A 20,000-nucleotide genomic window follows, 5' to 3' on the forward strand; every position below is an offset into this window, starting at 1 on the left:
AGATCTGCGAGTTAAGAAAAATAAGATATAAGAAATGATGTATAATAATTCAGAAGTAGATCTTTTAAAACTGACTCGACTTTGAATAATAGTTCATTCTCGACGATTCAAGATGAATAAAATGTTCATCATAGAGCTAACGCTCAAACCACTTTGATATTTGAATATTTAAAACGACCTACAATTTTGAAAATCTTCTTTCGTAATTCGATTCAACGTATATCTGCATACATATACGTAACTATATATATTACATATATATGTATATAGTTATCCTTTCTAAATATACATATATTATAATTCATCCATTAAGATCTCCATTAACAGTTATAAAAAAGTCCATATATTTTTATTTTTTCTAATAAATCTTTATCATTCTCTTCGTTGTTTCGCAAAAGAAGAAGAAGAAGAGGAAGAAGAAGAAGAAGAAGAAGAAGAAGAAAAGATATTCTCAATATCCACGAAATAGGTATTATTATACGGAGAATGAAATATTACCAAGCGAAACGGATTACAAGAGTCTTATACGTCGAAGTAATTAGAGAAAGAGAGAGAAAAAGAAAGAGAGAAGGTTATTGTATGCCGGAGAAAGATGAACTCTGGAGAAAAATCTCGGCCATTTCACGGCGAATCTCCGAGGGAGATACATACATACAGAATCCCACATATACGTACACACACGTACACACTAACATACAAATTCTCTTTTTTACTTTTTTCTCGTCTTTCTTTCTTTCTCTCTTTCTCTTTAGGTATCAACCAATCGCCCGTGCATTGTTCCACCATCCTACAAATTTCGGATGTAGCTTAACGAGTAAGAAGTAAGAGTTATATATAAAAGTTTTCAGAGTGGTTGCTATATAAAAGACGTGAATACATATATACATATATATATATACATATATAGTATGTATATATATATATAGAACAGTGAGACGCGGTCGATGAGGTGTACCAGCGCCGTACTGTCGCACTTAACACTGCGTGTACATGCAGTTTCTATTTTTCCCTTCTCTTCTCTTAATGTCTCTACCCTTCCACACCCTTCCACCGTTTTAACCCTATCCACTACTACCCTCACCTAGCCAATCCCTCAAACTCCACCCTACCATTCGTCATCCCCATCGTCATTCTCATTTAATGTCTCCTTCCTTAAACAGCCAACGACTACTTCTTCCCCTTCATATATATCTAACACCACCTATGTAATCGTTTACAATCGTTTACAAATGTATTCACGAACGATCGTTTCAAAGAAATGGATCGTAACGATACAACGGGTTTGTATGGATATTCTACGTTTGTATCTGTACGTATATATACGTGACGTATACGTATACGTTTATATATTTAAACTGTTTAAGAACATCTAAGATCAGACTTAATAGTTCCTGAACATGATTTTGAAAACGACGTTTATTAAATCGACGAGATATTTTCAAAATAGTCAACTGATTGATATTCGTTTGATACGTACGAACGAAGAACTTCAACTTTTACTAAAACTTGTCTCCTCGTAAAATAATTTTTCTCTTGGTCGATTTTTTTTTTTTCTTCTTCGTCGTTGTTTTTCTTCTTCTTCTTCTTCTTCTTTGTTTTTGTTACGTTTTCTCTCTCTTTCTTTCTCTTTTTTTTCAGCTGCTTAATTTTTGTTCGTATCTCTCTCTCTCTCTCTCTTTCTTTCTTTCTTTTTTTCTCTTACCCCTTTTCCCTTTTTACTCCTTTTTTACCTACTTCTACTTTCTCCTTGTTGTTTTTTTTTTACAATGTTCTCCGATATCGATGATAATACTCTCCGTAGATGTTTTCTAAACACGACGAGAGAAAAATTTTAACACGGAATAAAAGAGAAAAAGAGAGAAAGAAAGAGATTGAAAGTGTCTTATATTTGAGATAACAAATCGATAGATGGACATACAACGTATCTGTTATCGATGGAAAAGATAAATTGGGCCGGTGATAATGCAAGTGATGGCTTTGTTTGAGTCATTTGTAATATTAAAAGGACATATTTTCTTTTCTGTTCTTTTCTCTTTCTTCCCTTTTTTTTTCTTTTTTCTTTCTTTTTCTTTTTTGTTGTTGTTGTTGTTGTTGTTGTTGTTCGATCACACGCTAATCCAAGTATAATATATTCTCCTCATATTTTCGTATTACACGAACGAAGTTTGTTTTTCACGAGGAAATATATTTATTTACTTTTCTTCTGTTCGTCGCTTCGTCGTATACGCAAAAAGTAATTTTTATGTAATTAATAAATCGTCACAAAAATATCTCATAACAAATAGAAACAAAATATAAATGTAACTCGGACCTTTAAGTCCAATTTGAATATATTGAAAGAAATATTATTCTGTAGCATGCTACAATCGTGTTCTTAATATTTATTAAATAATTTACACAAAGTGGATTAATTATTTCTCGTGAATACGTAACCACGTATCTTTGACCGTGTATCTTACGATAAAAAAAGAAAAAAGAAAAGAAAGAAAGATAGAAAGAGAAACGAAATAAACTAATTTCTAACAAATAAAATCAGTCGCAATAAAATCATTTTTAAGTAAATCCAAACTAATCAATTGTCAAAACAATTTTAAATAGACCCGGTGTAATTTCTCAAATTTTTTCGATTGTAATAAAGTACCTAAAAATATCCAAAAAGTAAAGAAAAAAAGAAAAAGAAAAAAAAAAGAAAAAAGAAAAGGAACAACTTTCTTCTCGAGAATAAATATTACTTAATTTTCTCGTTTGTCAACTCATTATAAAAAAAAATGTTACTATAAAAAAACCATGTTTAAATAAATCAACAAATCTGTTAAAAAATATATGTACAACTTGAACTAAATTTTCAAAATCTCTATCTCTCTCTCTCTCTTTCTTTTTCTATTATCGCATTAAAGATATGCACTATAATTTATAATCAAAAAAAAAGAAAAGATATATATATACCTACGTACATATAAGAAACGTTCAATTCTAAAAAGCTATTGGAAGAAAAGAAAAGAAAAAAAAAGAAGAAGAAGAAAGAAGAAGTAATCACGTTCTCGTCATATAACGTGTGTCTGCAAAATAAAAGAGAGAGAGAGAGAGAGAAAAAAGAAAAAGAAAAAAGAAAAAGAAAAAAGAAAATAAAAAGTGCCATTGATGCCATTGAAAGGTCGAAGGTCGTTCTTGGTAAGGCGAATGCGACTGGTGCCGTTGCTTCTTTCTAAATTATTCAAGTGTCCCTTTTGCAAACGCTTACTAACGTTTACTTTACTCTATGCTACCAAGAAATATATATATACATATACATACACACACACACACACATATATATATATGTTTTCGGACACTGGATCTCTCATAAGAAGAAAGAACAATTTTCAAACACTCGTGTGTGTACTACTCTTTCGTATATTTTTTTTTTCTTTTTTATTTTTTACGGTTTATTCTAATTCTCTTTTCAAATGTTACTCGACTTTAATAATTTCGTTCTTAGGAAAAATTCTATTGCATCGCGAAAAAAAATTCTAAAAATTAAGAATACTATATACGTATACAAATAGTTGGTACATATAATACGAGAAAGAGGGGATGGAGGGTGGTTTATTGAAGTATTTAGTTTAAACAACAAAATATGTTTTTACTGTATATGAATATCTAAATTTCTCGATTGTGTGTATGTACATATATATTATATTCAATATAATGTATTTGATTTTTATAATGCGATAGTATAAAGTATAATATTATTAATATAATGTATCTAATATTTTATCTACAAAAAATATAGTCATTTGTTAATAATATAATATATATAACTAACATATATACATATGTTTATATATATATATAAAATATATGTATAATAATACGTATAATAACGATAATTTAATTATCAATTTGTCGAAACTAAATAAAAAAAAACAGAACGAAAATACAAAAGCAAAAAAAAAATAACAAAGTTGGAGAGTTTGATCGTAAATGAACGCTATAAGATGATCGATCAAGCTATAGTTAACTAACAACTGTATTTTCATTATCGACAATCGTGGTTAATGACAGAAAAAAAAGGAAAAGAAGGAAAAAGAAAAATTAGATTAAAACCAACGATACACATATGTACATACGCCTCGATCGAGAAAAAGAAAGAAAGAAAAAAGAAAAGAAAAATAGTAAAAAAAAAAAAGAAACGTATACAATTTCAAAAAACTTCCGCAATAAGGTATCACCGGTTCCGGGTGACACGTGACTCTTGTTTTAAATCGTCTAAATTTAATATTCTTTTTTTTTTATTCTTATTCAACCGTAGGAACCGACGGTCACGTTTAAAAACCTTTCTAAATGTGAATAAAGTGTATAAATCAGACGAAGTGTGTCAGTAAGCGCAGTGCGGTAACACGCACATTTCTGGAGGCCGCATTAGAGAAGGGCAGCAACCAATAGCCAACAACATATCATCTTCCTCCTACGTTTACGCTAAATGCAACGGAGGGAAGAGACGCAACAACGTTACTTTAACGTACGTATATAAGTGGATATCTACCACGTATTTTATGTATGTTTATATATGTATATATGTGTATGTATTTACGCAAAAAGCCACATTTACGATGACATAGCAAATTGTTGACTGATCAAACGTATGAAATGTTTGATTGTGTGTATGTGTATTATCGTAATTAGAAAAAAAACAGAACAGAAACATAAACACATGCACAGAGAGAGAGAGAGAGAGAGAGAGAGAGAGAAATAAATTCTAATCAATCGTCGATCGATCGAAATTTTAGATGTATTTTAAAAAAAGAAAAAAAATATTTGAATATCTTCTATCGATTGTTAAAATCGCTCGTAAAAAAAAAAAAAAGAAAAGAAAAGAAAGGAAAAAGAATTTGCATTGTTAATTAAAGTATTTATTATTCATTGAATTTAAATATTGTTCACGTGTTTATATATCTTGTATTTTGTATTTGTCGGACTCTTGAAATACTTTATCACCTTTTTCCTTTTAACTTTTCCCTTTCTGAAGGTACAATGCTGTTTCAAAGAAACATCGTAATCTTCGCCTACCAAAGACATCTTTTCCGTTAACGTTTAAAACGAACAAAAGGAGGGAATCGACGAGGTTCTTTTTCTTAAAGTAGATACGGAAAAACTTTTAGCGATTTGGTGTTACCTATTCTTCCTTTTTCGTCTTACAGGATTACTTAAGTTAGTTGAAACTACTTTTTTAATGTCTCTCTCTCTCTCTCTCTCTCTCTCTCTCTTTCTTATTCGAAACGATTTGATCGATTTTCTTTCAGAAAATTGCAATAAAATAAATATAATCACTGTTATACGCAGAATAATGGCTGAAAAGTTTTCGAAGGGTGATCAAAAATATCTAGGAGATTTTAAAAATTGATTGATTTGATTTTCCACAACTTTTAGAATTTGCATCATTCGCAAATTAGTTTAGCGAATTAGCACATACATGTGATTTTTATTTAATTAAAAAAAAAATAAATAAATTATCGTAATGGAAGAAAACATTCATTAATAATTTTTTTCTCGAACAACTTAATCGTAGTTGAAAAATCTTAGATATCACAAAATTTTTCATTAAATCCCGAACAGAATACCACGAATAAAATCTCAAACGAAAAGCTCAAAGAAAACCTGAAAAGCAATCGAAAGTCGAATCGAACCGAATGTATCAATCCTTTCTTATTTTTCTTCTTTTCTATCTTATTCTCTTTCGTTTTGCCATTTTCTATCCTGTTCTGTCTTGTCATGTCCTTGAAATTACATCATCTTTCATTAACGTGCTTTTACACGTCCTCCAGTATTAATAATACATTTATACATATTTATAGATAAATGTGATCGTATTTAATCCTTTTCCGTCTAATAATCAGACAGAGTCTGACTATAGTAATTACCATAATCGTGAATGTTACATAGAGTAACACGTCAAATTTGAAACTTATTATCTCAACAATGGAACTTTAAAAAATACACGTGTTTGGCTTGACGTTTCGAAAACAATTTTATATCAACTACGATAATGTGTGATTAAATTTACATTGCATCAAAAAGTCGTCTGAAACATTGTTTTTTCTCTCTTTTTTTTTTTTTTTCTTAATTCATTATTAATACCTAAGTAAATAATCGCACCTATATATATATATATATATATATATATATATAAAATTATATTTTTTGTGTTAACATGACTGTTGGAATAATTTGAAAAGACTAACCTACATATTATATATATATATATGTATGTACGTATGTATGTATGTATATATGTGTATGTATTAATGCAATATGCATATTAATATAATATAATAATATAATATAGTTATGTATATTATAAACGCACAAGGGCATTTACAATAAGAGTCGTGTGAGGATGCGGTTTACGAGTATCTTGGAAATTATTAGATGCCGCGAATATGGAAATATGTGTGTCACTTCGATTCTACACGCTGATGGTTTATGAAAGTCTCGCGGAATAGCCTGCCATCAGATATATCGGGATATTTCAGTCTAGATTGTTCAGAATGTCAGCGTGTAAACTTTCCATTAAAAGGCAGAGCGCTTGTCCGAGAACTACAATGAGAAATAATGGCGATAATTAAAAGACCGAGATGAAAGTATCGAACGCATTTTGTCAACTACGCAGTCACGTTTTCTATTGAAATGAATGATCGATCTGTTACATCTTTGTATATCTTTTATATTTGAAATTTTTCATTAACCATCCTTCTATGTATTATATATGTGTGTGTGTGTGTGTGTGTGTGTGTGTGTGTGTAGTATTGTTTACTATAGATGAACATATGCGTATAGTATTCTATAGTATATATATTATACATACTATTATTTTATATATACTATTCCGTAATAAAAAATATATAAAATATATATATATATATTAATATCGTAAATATACATACATCTCCATATCAATTATATATACAAATTTACATACGCAGATATAACACTATTATTCTACAGATTTACAAGTAGTAAATATACATACATTAAAAACATATATACATGTATATACATGTATCCTGAACTGCAGCAAAAAAAAAGGGCAAAGGAAAAGAAAAATAAAAAAAAGGAAGAAGAAGGAAAAAAAAAAAGAAAATGCCTGAAGTCGACAGAGATTAACTGACCGTGAAACTACTACTCGTGTTTTTAGCGATCGATTCCATTTAAATCGATCGATCAATCCATCGATCGTTCGATCAATCGATCGATCGATCGATTGATCGTTCCTCCTTTTACTTTTATTTTCGTTAGAACGTTAATGGGCGAGAACGTTCGTACTTTGATCTTTCTTTTTTAAAGTATCACCACCCTTGTGTTGTACTCTGTTTTGCTTTACTCTACTCTACTCTACTCTAGTCTAGTCTACTCTACTCTGCTCTGCTCTGCTCTAGTCTACTCTGCTCAGCTCTGCTCTACTCTGCTATCGTGTGATGGCGGACTAATAAAGTCTGACTACATGCCGAACGTAACTACTGTCGGCTTTGCTTTGCAAGGTTCGATTTGTTATAGAAAGAGAGAGAGAGAGAGAGAGAGAGAAAGAAAAAGAGAAAGAGAGAGAGAGAAAGAGAGAAGTACACTCACATTTACAACGTTTGAATCCTATACGAACGTAAGAACGTGTTAGTGGACAACAGGACGGTGCTAAGCAGCATCGAGGTGACTTAAACCGTCACGCGTTTACACGCTCATCGATTTTTCTTGCACAATTCTACGATTCCTCGAGTCTGACGTGTCGTCGCGATGAAAAAAATAAAAAATAAAAAAATAAAGAAAAAAAGAAAGAAAATAACAACTAAACGAAGAATTGTATTTTATGATTAATTTCGAATGAAATCGATATAAAAAAATATATATGTATATAAATGAACGTAATCATCTACAAATCTTTTAAGACGTATATAAATATGTATATATATATATATACGTACGTATATAGGTGCCATATATATCTCACACGTAAATAGCATACATATTATTCGATCAAAAATAATCAAACGATTTTTATTTCTTTTTAATTTGTTTATTAAATTAATTATATCTTCATTCGAGACCATTTCAAGACCATTGTTCAATCCGCGCAAAATTTTTGTTGATTAAAAAAAATAAAACACAAAAAAAAAACTAAATTGTCCTAATGGAATATAATGGAAATATATTAATTGATTTTTCAAATCATCATCAAGAACTTTTCAACTCTCCCTTTTTGACTCTCTTGACCTTTTTTATACAAAAACATGACCTAATGCAAATATAATGAACACAGCATATAACAATGATCTTAATCAAGCATAAGTAACCAAAGGAACGTAAGAAATTAATTTCCGTGTTTAATGTGAAGCACCATAATGGCGGTATATTTATTCAAAGTTCAACTCATAATGATCCATACATGTATTCCTTAGGCCGGTTTACACATCGTCGCTATCACTATAACTGACCCTCTTATGCAATCTACTCGAACGATTCCAACCGAGTCGACATTATCGACATTGATCCGTATTCACATCGAACGTCGAAAGCGTTTCCATTTACCACAACCACCACCCAACATACCCCTTCTTACTCTTCCCCACTTCATCCCGTACTCTTCTTCCTACCACCATTACCACCACCACCAGTCGCTTATGTATTTCCAAAGCCCACGTTCGCACTCTCGAATTTTGCGCCATCTTTGATCGCGAAGGACGCGACTATTCTGAATAAATCTCTACGAGGTTTTAAATCGACAATTTCTTTTTATTTTTAACAGAACCTACAAAGAAATAAGAACGAAATAAGAATTTTAGCTACGTCAGCTTCTTGGAAATATAGATCGAAGGAGAAGTTTTTAAATTGGGTGGAAAAGTAAATTCTTAGAGATGTCATTTTAAGCTTGATAATTTTACGAAAAGAAATATATATAAATATAAAAATATATATATATAAATATATGTATATGCGTGTATATTTTTACAAATATATATATATATATATATATATTATTTTTTACATTATTTATATATTTATTATTTTATATCACATATATATATATATATATGTGTGTGTGTATATTATTTTTCACATATATATATATTTAATTCAAATCATCTTAAAAACGTATAATTAATATTTAAAATCAGCTAAAAATTGTTGAATCCTATCTGAAAAGTTTCGAGATTCACCCTATATATACAAATACATACAATATTTATATATATAATATATATATATATATTTGTATATAAGTACACTCTATCTATATATCCAAAAATGTTCAAGAAGAAGTTCGTTTGAAAACATTTTCTGTCTCTTTTTATCTCGATAAAACTAGTCTACTGGCATCCCTTCTACTACTTTTACTTCTAGTTCTAGTTCTTCTTCTTCTTCTTCTTCTTCTTCTTCTTCTTCTTCTTCTTCTCCTCTTCTTTTCTATCTTTCAAGAAAACCGTACTATTCTACTATATAGGTTCGTGTCTTCTATACACGCGAAATGGATCTCCGTTATTCCATTGTGAAAGGATTTCCAATAGCCTTCGTCAGAGCTCTTTTCACGCAAGGTTCCGCAACACTGTTTGCATTTACCGTGACGTAAGGGTGCCTCCGCATTGTAAACCTATAGCCGTTCTAGAGAGAGAGAGAAAGAGAGAGAAAGAGAGAGAGAGAGAGAGAAAGGTATGGTATTAAAACATGAACCCGCACATTTCTCATTTATACCTACTGCCGATTCGATTGTAATAAATAACAAAACCTTTTCCCGTGCAGGGGCAGTTCTAAGTGTCAACTGTCGAAGTAAATTCTGATTGAGAAATTATCTAGTTGAATCTACAGATCGATCTATAGATCGATCCTACGTCCTACGAATATTTTGTTTAATCGATATATAAGAATTTAATATCACGATATCTTTCCTATTAAATATATTTTAATGAATATATAAAATATATTTAATAGAATATATTTAAATATATATATATATATATATTATTATTAAAGTATATTTTATTGAACCTTCTATTTTATATTTATATTTAATAAATTCTGTTTTATTGAATATTTCATAAATTCTGATTGAGAAATTATCTAGTTGATTTTACAGATCGATCTATAGATCGATCCTACATCCTACGAACATTTTGTTTAATCGATTTCTAAGAATTTATTATCACGATATCCTTTTTATTTCTATTAAATATTTAAAAAAATGTTTCACCATTTTTTTTTTTCAATATTTTTCTTCTTTACGATCGAATCGATTTCGTTCTAATCTTTACATTTATACGTTTATTATTATTCCTTTCGATTAGATCATGTCAAGTCGAAGCAGAAAAGGGTAAACTATCTATTGTTGACCGATAGTAATTTTGTTCCAATCGTTTTGTTCGATCTGTAAGAATTTAATATCACAGTTCGTTTCTTTTCTTCATCTGAATTTTTATTATATATTTTTCAATAGTTTCCCTTGTTCCAATTAAATTAATTTCTATGTCATCTACATACCTATTCTACGTATCTATTCTTACTTCATTTAATCAAATTACGTTCGAAAGTTCGAAATAAAATTCTGATAGAAACAAATTATCCAACGTGAATCGATCCAAGAAGTAATTTTGGATTAATCGATTTTAATAAAACTTTATATATGTAGTTTCTCGTATTTATACATTTTTCACGTCCCATTAAATCAATTTCCTCCGAATCAAATCCACTTTATTCGTTTATTCCATTTGATTCATTCATTTATAACATTCATTTATTAAGACAACCAAAAATATCTTATACATATACGTATATTTTATACGTATATGTAAATACATCTACATGCGTACGTATGCACGTCAATTTTTCTACGTAATATTTCGAATTATTATATGTCAAATATATATATATATATATATATACACATATGTAAAATACGCAATAATACAAAATATATAAAATGATATAATAATATATAGTAATATATATACTATATTATATATATATATATATATATATATATATATATATTTAACTCAAATCATCTTGATCGCAAATGTTTATAACATTTTCTTCCTCATGTTTGAGAAACATAGTAATGCCGTCATAGCGAGGAAAATTCCTCGATCGAGTTTAATACGAATTTCACATGCAACATTATAGTTAGGGAAGCAACTAGCGTTAGGAGAAGCGTGTAACAAGGTACAGCCGTGTCGTCAAAGAGGGAAGCAACGGATGGTAAAGTGTATGTATGTGTTTATGTGTGTGTGTATGTGTGAGAAAGAGAGAGAGAAAGATAGAGAGGGAGATATGGAGGATGGGGGTTGGAGTATGAAGGGAGGGAGGGTAGTCTCGTCGAAAAGGGATTTTATGCAGTTAATCCTTTCGAAGAGATCATCACAAAGATAAACGATACTTAACGCGAATTTTCTCTCTCTCTCTCTCTCTCTCACACATGTACACACACACACACACACACACACTTATGCACGATTTCATTCGACTATTCGGTTTTAATTTAAATCGATTCAATGTGTTTGTATAGTAAAATTTAAAACGATTGCGTGCTTATTCTCACTCTATCGTTCGTTACTACGATCTTTGGGATTAACTATAATGACGTTCGTTATCCATTAAGAATCCTTAAGGGAAAAAAAAATTACTTCTTTTCTATCATCGTCATCGACATCGTCATCATTATTATTATTGTTATATCAGACGATTAAGTTCTAGAAAAAATCGAATATATATATATATTTATAAAAAAGCTTGTATATATATAAAAATTTGTTGTATGTAAATAAAAATTTATATATATATAAAAAATAAAAAATAAATATATTATATATATATATATAAAGAAAGAAAGAAAAGCAAGAAGAAAAAGTAAGAAAAAAGTAAGAATGTGAGATATCTGAGAGGTGACTTACCTCGTCGTATATAAAGTTATCGATTTCTTCGAGTGGCCTGCCATAAAGTTCGGTCGGGAAAGGTTCGAATTTCATTGGGAGAACGGCACCGTCTTCGACCGACATCTTCCTTTTAGGTTGAAATCCATAATCTCTGACCAATTGTACGGTTCGGTTTTCTAACCTGTCAAGGCTCTCTTTGGTAAATGGTTTGACCGTTTGTTTAACGTTCTTGCCAGGTGTTTTAGAGCCAGGTGATTTCCCATCGACGTTAGCGACAACGGTATCAAGTGGTATAGTCGTGCTACCTCTTGGAGTACCCATGGTGTCGGCTTGAATCTCGGCACTTCCGGAATCACCGGTACCAGAATCCGCAGATGTACCTGCTGTACCAGCCAATGGCGGTCGCAATCTCGTACTATCCTGGACCCTCGATACTGACTTTTTCGTTGGGCTCGTTGATACCTCCTGTTCGTTTTCCTTCAACGTCGGACTGTTATTATCATTCGTCGTCGGCGAAATTCGCGTCATCGTATCGGTTTGAATATTTTCCTCCGGCTTAACCATATCCCTACTGCTCGATTCGGTCGTTTCATTATCTATTAATATTTCTCCATCCGTAATATTCGTTATCTTTGGTTGTTCGTACTGAGGACTCTCGGCGTATGATCTCCCTGTGCATCTCGGGAAAAGCCTGGATAGGCCATCCTCGTAATCATAATCGTCGTAAACCGTGTATTCAGGTGGACTCAAGCCCGCGTAAGGTGGGGGCGAGCGCCTAGTCGTTTGGCCCTTATTATTGTTAGGCGAATCCCGATCGTCCGTCCTCGTTCGCGTCCTACGGGCTGTAGGAGGAACCGGCGGTTCCTCGGGGCTCCTCGAGCGGCTCCTTTCAAAGACCAAATCCGTATTCCGAGAACCGGATGATCTCGGCTCGATCGTGACTCCCCGTAGGTCAGCGGTGCTGCTAACTCTTGGTGAATTGCAATCGACCCTGCGTACACCGTGAACCGATTTCCAACTCTCACCGGAACCGAATGATTCTCGTACGGGTGACCCGTGAACCCTCGAGCCCGTCTCCTCAAAAACCCGTCTGGACCAAGCTCTCTCGATTGGCACGGAACCATGATGTTCGAGTCTTCTTTCGTTCTCATGATATCTAACACCGAACCCCGATCTTCTAGGTGGTTGAGGTGTCCTAGAAGTATATGCTACGGGATAACGATGATGTCCCTCGAACTCCCGACTGGTACCGGGTAGATTCAAACTTCTTTGACTACCCCCGTCTCTTCTTCTCTCATCACTTGGATCACCCTTTGGCCCGTAAATCCCTTCCTCCGCTAAACTGTCCAACTCCTCTCTGCTAAGATTCTTTACGTAGAGACCCGCCACCCGAGGACGATTAACAAATCCGTTGTCCTCGGAACCGCTACTCGGCGGACTACTGGGTGGACCTTTACACCCCTCGCTTCCACCTCGCCGAGATATCATTGGGATCTCTGCGCTTTATTCATCACCTTGTACTTTCCATCTCTGATGATCCTACTACCGTCACCTTTTTATTCCTCTTCTTCTTTCTCTTCTTCTCCTCCTTCCTTTTTCTTCTTCTTCTTCTTTTTCTTCCACTTCCTACTCCTCCTCCTACTCTTCCTCCTGCTCCTACTCCTACACCTCCGACTACTCGGACTTCTTCTCCTCTTCTTTCTCTTCCTCCACCTCTTCCTCCTTCTCTTCCACCTCCTCCTCCTACTCCTACTCCTCCTCCTCCTCCTCCTCCTCCTCCTCCTCCTCCTACTCCTACTCTTCTTCCTCCTCTTCTTTTTTGATCTCTTCTTCTTCTGTCCTCTCTTTCTTCGCTCGCTTCTACTCTTATAACGATCTTAACCTTCTCCTTGAACAACCAAAGGCAGGAACTCATCGTCGATACACTCCCGACGAATCATAACGGCGGCATTCGTCAACGCGAAACTGTCCTTCCTCATTGCTAAGAAAAACCTCCCTGTTTGTTTCTTTTTCTCGATGATGCTTCCTTTTTCTTCTTTCTCCTTCACCTTTCTACTTTTTTGCTTCTTACTTTTGGCTCTTTTGGTTCCTCTTGTTTCCTTTCGTTTCGTTTTATTTCGTTTTATTTTATTTTTTTTTTTTATATGTAATACTAGCGTTCTTAATAAATTCCTTTTCTTTAAAAAAAAATTATTCTTATCTAACGATAGTTCTCTCTCCGTATTTGTCTCTCTATCTCTTCCTTTTTTTCCTTCCTTCCTTCCTTCCTTCCTTCAATCTATCGAATTAATCGAAAAATCTAATAATCATTCCTTCGTATCTAATTAACCAAATCTAATTACCATATTCTATCTAAATTCGGAACGTAAATCGATCTCTATTATCAAATCGACCCCCTTTACCATTCCACTCGACAAGATTTTAAACTAATAATAAGATAATATCATTCGCGTCAGGTTTAACCGTAAAATATTCTATATATGATCCAACCGTGTCGTTAACTCTACAATGGTTTATTGATCCATCGAATAGATCGTTTTATACGTTTGTTAAGATAGAACGAATCGAGGAAAGATGTCAAGCGATCGAGGGTAAGTCAAGTGAGCGTGTTTGCGGTAGTTGAAACGTTGTTCGAAATGGTTTGCTAAATCGTTCATTGGGATTCACGTAAAGCCATGAAAACATAGACGCATGTAAATCCTTCTCTCTATTTTTGGAATAGTTCCAAGAATAGATAGCTAGACACACACCAAATCGTGAGGTATTTCCTGTTGATAAAGGAACGGGTAGTAAAAAAAAAGGGGTAGAAAAAAGAAAGAAAGAAAGAAAGAGAGAAAGTGTGTATCTGCATGCGTGCGTGTATGTGTATGTGTGTGTGTATATATATATATATATATATGTATATATATATGCGTGTGCGTATGTGTCAGGTGGTTGCCTTATACGGGTCGATCACCCTGACCCTTCCTAACATCATACTCTATCCTCCCTTCGGTTTATCGTCGATTCAACATCCCGTTGTGCGCAAAGATAACTCACTCGCGCTAGCGCGTTCAACGTTACTATGATTTTTCAAAACCCGTAGTAATAACGTTATCCTTGGAACAGGTTTTTGGAACTAAAAAAAAAAAAGATAAAAAAGAAAGAGGAAAAAAAAGTAAAAAAAAAAAATTTTATCGACGTGAAGCGTTACGCCCTTTGTAGGAGTCGTTGGCCTCTCTTTCTCTCTCTCTCTCTCTCTTTCTCTTTCTTTCTCATTCTCTCTCATTCTCTCTCTCTCTCTCTCTCTCTCTGCCAATCCTGGAGCAATGCTCTTTACACACCACATTTGTTATTTTCAATTATCCAACTTGAAAAGCTGGATAATTGGTCATTTTTTTTACTTAAAAAAAAGGAAACAAAAAGAGAAAGATTAAAAAGAGAAAAGATATAAACTGTTATACGTTCTCTATATAAATAAGTATCTATGTATGTATGTATGTATGTATACATATATATATATATCTGCGTGTACGTGCGTGTAAATAGATATACTATGTATAACGAAAAGAGACGAAGGAATGAAATGTAACGATGCAAAATGGAAATGACGCTAATTCGTAAAAACCGCGCTAAATTGGATGCATCGATGTAAATGAAAGAAAGAATGAAAGAAAGAAAGAAATAAAGAGAGAAAGAGAGAAACAGGAAGAGAGAGGAGAAAAAAGAGAAAGAGAGAGAGAGAGAGAGAGAACTCTTTTAAAGCGTTTTCGATGAACGCTCCGCGAACACCAACCAGAGGGTAGCAACCAGCACCAGCACGTTCACGAACACCATCTCACAATCACAAAAATACTGGGAGGCTCAATAGGTGCTGTTCCTTTTCTTCCTTCTCCTCCTCCTTCTCCTTCTCCTCCTTCTCCTCCTTCTCCTCTTTCTCCTCCTCCTCTTCCTCCTCCCCCTCCTCCTCCTCTTGATATATTCCTTCGAACTGCACTCGCGAATTTGTACGCTTACGTTTAACGTAGCGTTAGAACGCACGTCACGAGCGTGCTCGGGCTTTCACGAGGAGGACGCCAAAGGTACGAGGAAAGGACATGAGGTGAATAAAAAAATGATAACGATAACAATAATAATAAGAAGAAGAAGAAGAAGAAATACAAGAAGAAAGATAAGTAAAAGGAAAAGAGACAAACCGATGAAAATAAAAGAAGAGGAATAAGAATGAGGCGAGGACAAATGTTAAGGGTTGGACGAATATAGAACGGGGTAAACTTGAGCAAAGGGTAAGAAGGGATATGAGAGGGATAGAAGAAGGGAAGGATATGGAATCAGAGGAAGAGGAGGAAATGAAGGAAAAGAGAAAGAAAGAGAAATGGTAAAGGTGGAAGAAGATGAGGAAGAAATGGAGGAAATGGAAGAGGAAGAAAAAAAAGAAGAAGAAGAAGAAGAAGAAAAAGAAGAAGAAGAAGAAGAAGAAGAAGAAAAAGAAAAAGAAAGAGATAGACGGGTAGAAGAGAGCCGTGGTGCACCCTCGTCGTATAGTCCGGTAGATTCTGGTTCGAGCGAGCGGGGGTGCAAAATCACGGGCGTCTCTTTCGAGAGCTGTGGCGGCACTGTCCGCGAAGAGCCGATTCGTTTGCGCCGCGCGCGCGCACGTATCGAACCAAACGATACCGCGCACACACTTACACAACCTTTTACACCACCCCTCACCTCGGACTTTATCCAGAAGTAACGTGGGCACGTACCAACACACTTTTACCATAACGACGGCGGCCGACGTCGAAGACACCGACACCGCGTCTAGTTGTCCTTTCCCTACTTTGATATAGAACGTGGAAAATCTACGTACTATGACGATTGCTTTTACAGTATTTGTGGTAATAGTAGTAGTAGTAATAGTAGTAGTAGTAGTAGTAGTAGTAGTAGTAGTAGTAGTAGTAGTAGTAGTAGTAGTAGTAGTGTAGTAGAAGTAACAGTAGTGCTGGTGCTGGTGCTGCCGGTGGTGAAAACTGAGAATACAATCTTCCAGAGTGAAAACCTACCAGCCGAGTTGTAACTCTTGTTGCTGTGCTCTCGTATATTTCTTTTTCTCTCCTTTCTTTCGCCGTACTTTACTACTAGGTCCTTTTCTAATCAATTCGTGTAACTGTGTACGTGAAAGTGTATGCTTTAAGGAAGGAGTTAGATGGTGTGGTTGTTGTTATTGTTGTTGTTATTGTTATTGTTGTTGTTATTGTTGTTGTTGATAGTGGTGGTGATGTTTTCTGTTGTTGCTGTATTATTGTTGTTGTTAACGAAACGTTTTACTTTGTAAATGATTTATCATTCGTTCGTTCTTCGTCGTACTTTCATTTTCCTATCAAGGATTATCTCTTTCTCTCTCTTTCTCTTTCTATCTTCCTCTCTTTCTTTTTCTCTTTTTTTTTGTTTCCTTTTTTCTTCTTCTTCCATTTGCAATTCTTTATTTCGAATCTGATTTTTCTCAATAAATCAGTCATGAAATTTTGTTGCTGTTGAATTGATGTTACATCGGTCTGATTTCTTAAGCATTAATACACGTTAATTAATGATGAGATGATTGTAATTTAAGTATCCAAGTGAAAAATATTTTTATCATAAATTTAAACAAATCTGTAATATGTAGATACAATTCTGTAAGGAACTTGCTCGTTGCTCGATCATATATCGTTTTACGTATTAATTAAATTTCTCGTTGTAATTTTGTATAACGCGTTGGAAAAATATCCCATCGTCTATATATGTGTACGTAGGCAACAACACTTCAGTTTCTCCGATAGAATTATTATTCAAAATAATATTAATTCAAACTTTACCGTGTTTATATTATCATTTTGTTCATTCGTATACGTTAAATTATAATTTCTCAAAAATAAAGATGAAATCGAGAATTCTCTCTCTCTCTCTCTCTCTCTCTCTCTCTCTCTCTCTCTCTCTCTCTCTCTCTCTCTCTCTCTCTCTCTCTCTCTCTCATTCTCTTTCTCTCTGTTCAAAACTCCGAAAATCACGCTACGAGATATTTGTTATAGCAACGATCACGCTGTCGTTTGATCAAGCGACCATTAATTAGATCTCTCGTTAGAGAATACGGTTCGTTGAACTATTTGTTCTATTAGAAGGATCTCATTTGGCTAATAATCAGCGGTAAATATATACAGTACTATATCGTCATAATAAGTACCGATCTTGATTGAAATAATAAACTAAATGAAGTATTAGTATTAATGATATTTTTAATTATCACTAGTACTAATTAACTTAATAATAATGAAAAAAAGAAATAAATACTATAATTATGTAAATGATGATAATTGGAAATATTAAAAATATTAATCACGTTTAATATGATTATAAAAAATATAATAATAATAATAAAGTAATAATCAATTAAATGGAATTTCTAATTTTCTGTTTTTTATATTTTTAAGTATGTTGATAAAGAATATTAATATTAATTTTTATTTATTATTATATATTATTATACAAATATCAGTATTTATTTATTTGTACCATTGTATCAGATATATAAAGAAACATCTATTTTCCATAAAAGTTTCAATTTTTCATTGATATGGAAATAATTTCTTGCATCGTATATAAACATGTAAAAAAAAAAAGAAAAGTAAAAAGAAACGAAATTGAGAAATAAACAAAAAACAAAGAAAAAAAGAGAGAATTTAATGCATCTCTTCATGCAGTAATCAGAAAACTTTCTTTTTCTTTCTTTCTTTTTTTTTTCTTTCCTTTTGTCTTTTTTAAATAAATTCGGCCGACATAACAGGCACAATTCGCTTAATTTAGGCCCTTAGCTTATCTAACTATAATTCTTTGTTTAATCGTACCTCGTACAGCCCGCGTTCATTCTCAAGAGCCTATTTTAATGCTCTGAAATCTCGGAAATTCACGTTTCAACAATTGTTAGATTAGAACGCTCAGTTTCAACGATTCTATTCATGGACGATACTCACTGATCCATATAGATGCACTCCTATGACGAAGTTGATGATGGATAAACGGAGTCTGTGCGGATACACTGCATTTTCAAATCTACCCCAACATTTCGTTGACGAAAACTAGTATCATTGTAATTCTATTATCAAATGCGGGGAGGGGTGAGAGAGAGAGAGAGAGAGAAAGGGAAAAATTAGCAATTATTTCAACTAATAATAATAATATCAACACTAATAATAATAGTAGGATACATTCGTCAAAACTAAAATACTCGTAATCGGGTTGAAAAAAAAATCCAAAAAAAAAAAGAAAGAAAGAAAACGAGGAGGTGGAGAATAAAAAATAAAAACAAAAAAAGAAAGAAAGAAGTAGATAAACAAATAAATAAATAAAGTTATCATACGTAAGAAAAACATTTATATATGAAACGTGCATATACGCACGAGTGTTTATTAGACGTATTGTAGTTATAGTAGAAATAAAAAAAAAAGTAATAACGAAAAAAAAAAATAATAAAAAAAGCAAAGAGACTCTGGAGCTTCGAAATAGGACGATTTATTTTTAGAAATAGAAAAATTGTTCTTGAACGGACAAGAAAATTCATAATACTTATTAATTAAGAATTTTAACGTTAGTCCTGTCGACCGTGCATTAAAATAGGTATATACATATATAGATAATTACATTATATATATTATATATATATATATATATATATATATATATATATATATATATAATGTATGTATTTATGTATGTATATGTTTTTTCTCGGTCATATTTTATAGTTTGACTGTTTGAAACTTTACCTCCATTTTTTTTTATTTTTTATTTTCTTTCCATTTATTTTCTCGTCTTTTTTTCTGTCTCTTCTTCCTTACGTTTCTTTACAAAAGTCCATAAATCTACTTTTTCTTCTTCTTTTTCTTCTTCTTCTTCTTCTTCATCTTCATTTTCATCTTCGTCTTCGTCTTCGTCTTTGTCCTCATTTTCGTCTTTTTCTCCTTATATAAGTAGTAAGCGAGTAAAAGCCATGTCTGAATAATAAATCTTATAATATGTTAGCATACATTATAGTCTTCGCGGTAACGCCATCTTTCACGGCTAATAAAACTTAACGAAGGATATATATCGCGTTAATCCTGTTAAAATACC

The 20,000-nt window shown here is 32.8% G+C and overlaps 1 protein-coding gene across 4 annotated transcripts in view; it reads right to left on the reverse strand.

The window, feature by feature from the left end:
* Positions 1–18,045, reverse strand: part of LOC127061570 (sodium channel protein 60E-like) — a 97,141-nt gene extending 79,096 nt beyond the window's left edge. Inside the window, exons 1-2 of one of the 4 annotated variants that reach the window (XM_050988617.1) lie at positions 15,667–18,040; positions 11,910–14,068 (exon numbers count right to left, since the gene is read on the reverse strand). In XM_050988617.1, coding sequence (XP_050844574.1) covers positions 11,910–13,379 — 1,470 coding nt within the window. In that variant the 5' untranslated portion in view covers positions 13,380–14,068; positions 15,667–18,040. Of the gene's footprint in view, positions 1–11,909; positions 15,596–15,666 lie in introns of those variants that run through there. The other 3 variants (XM_050988618.1, XM_050988620.1, XM_050988619.1) reach the window with 3 other exon arrangements.
* Positions 18,046–20,000: the final 1,955 nt, after the last annotated feature.

Source organism: Vespula vulgaris, chromosome 2 (assembly GCF_905475345.1).
Source record: "Vespula vulgaris chromosome 2, iyVesVulg1.1, whole genome shotgun sequence".
In the NCBI taxonomy this organism is placed as follows: Eukaryota; Metazoa; Arthropoda; class Insecta; order Hymenoptera; family Vespidae; genus Vespula; species Vespula vulgaris.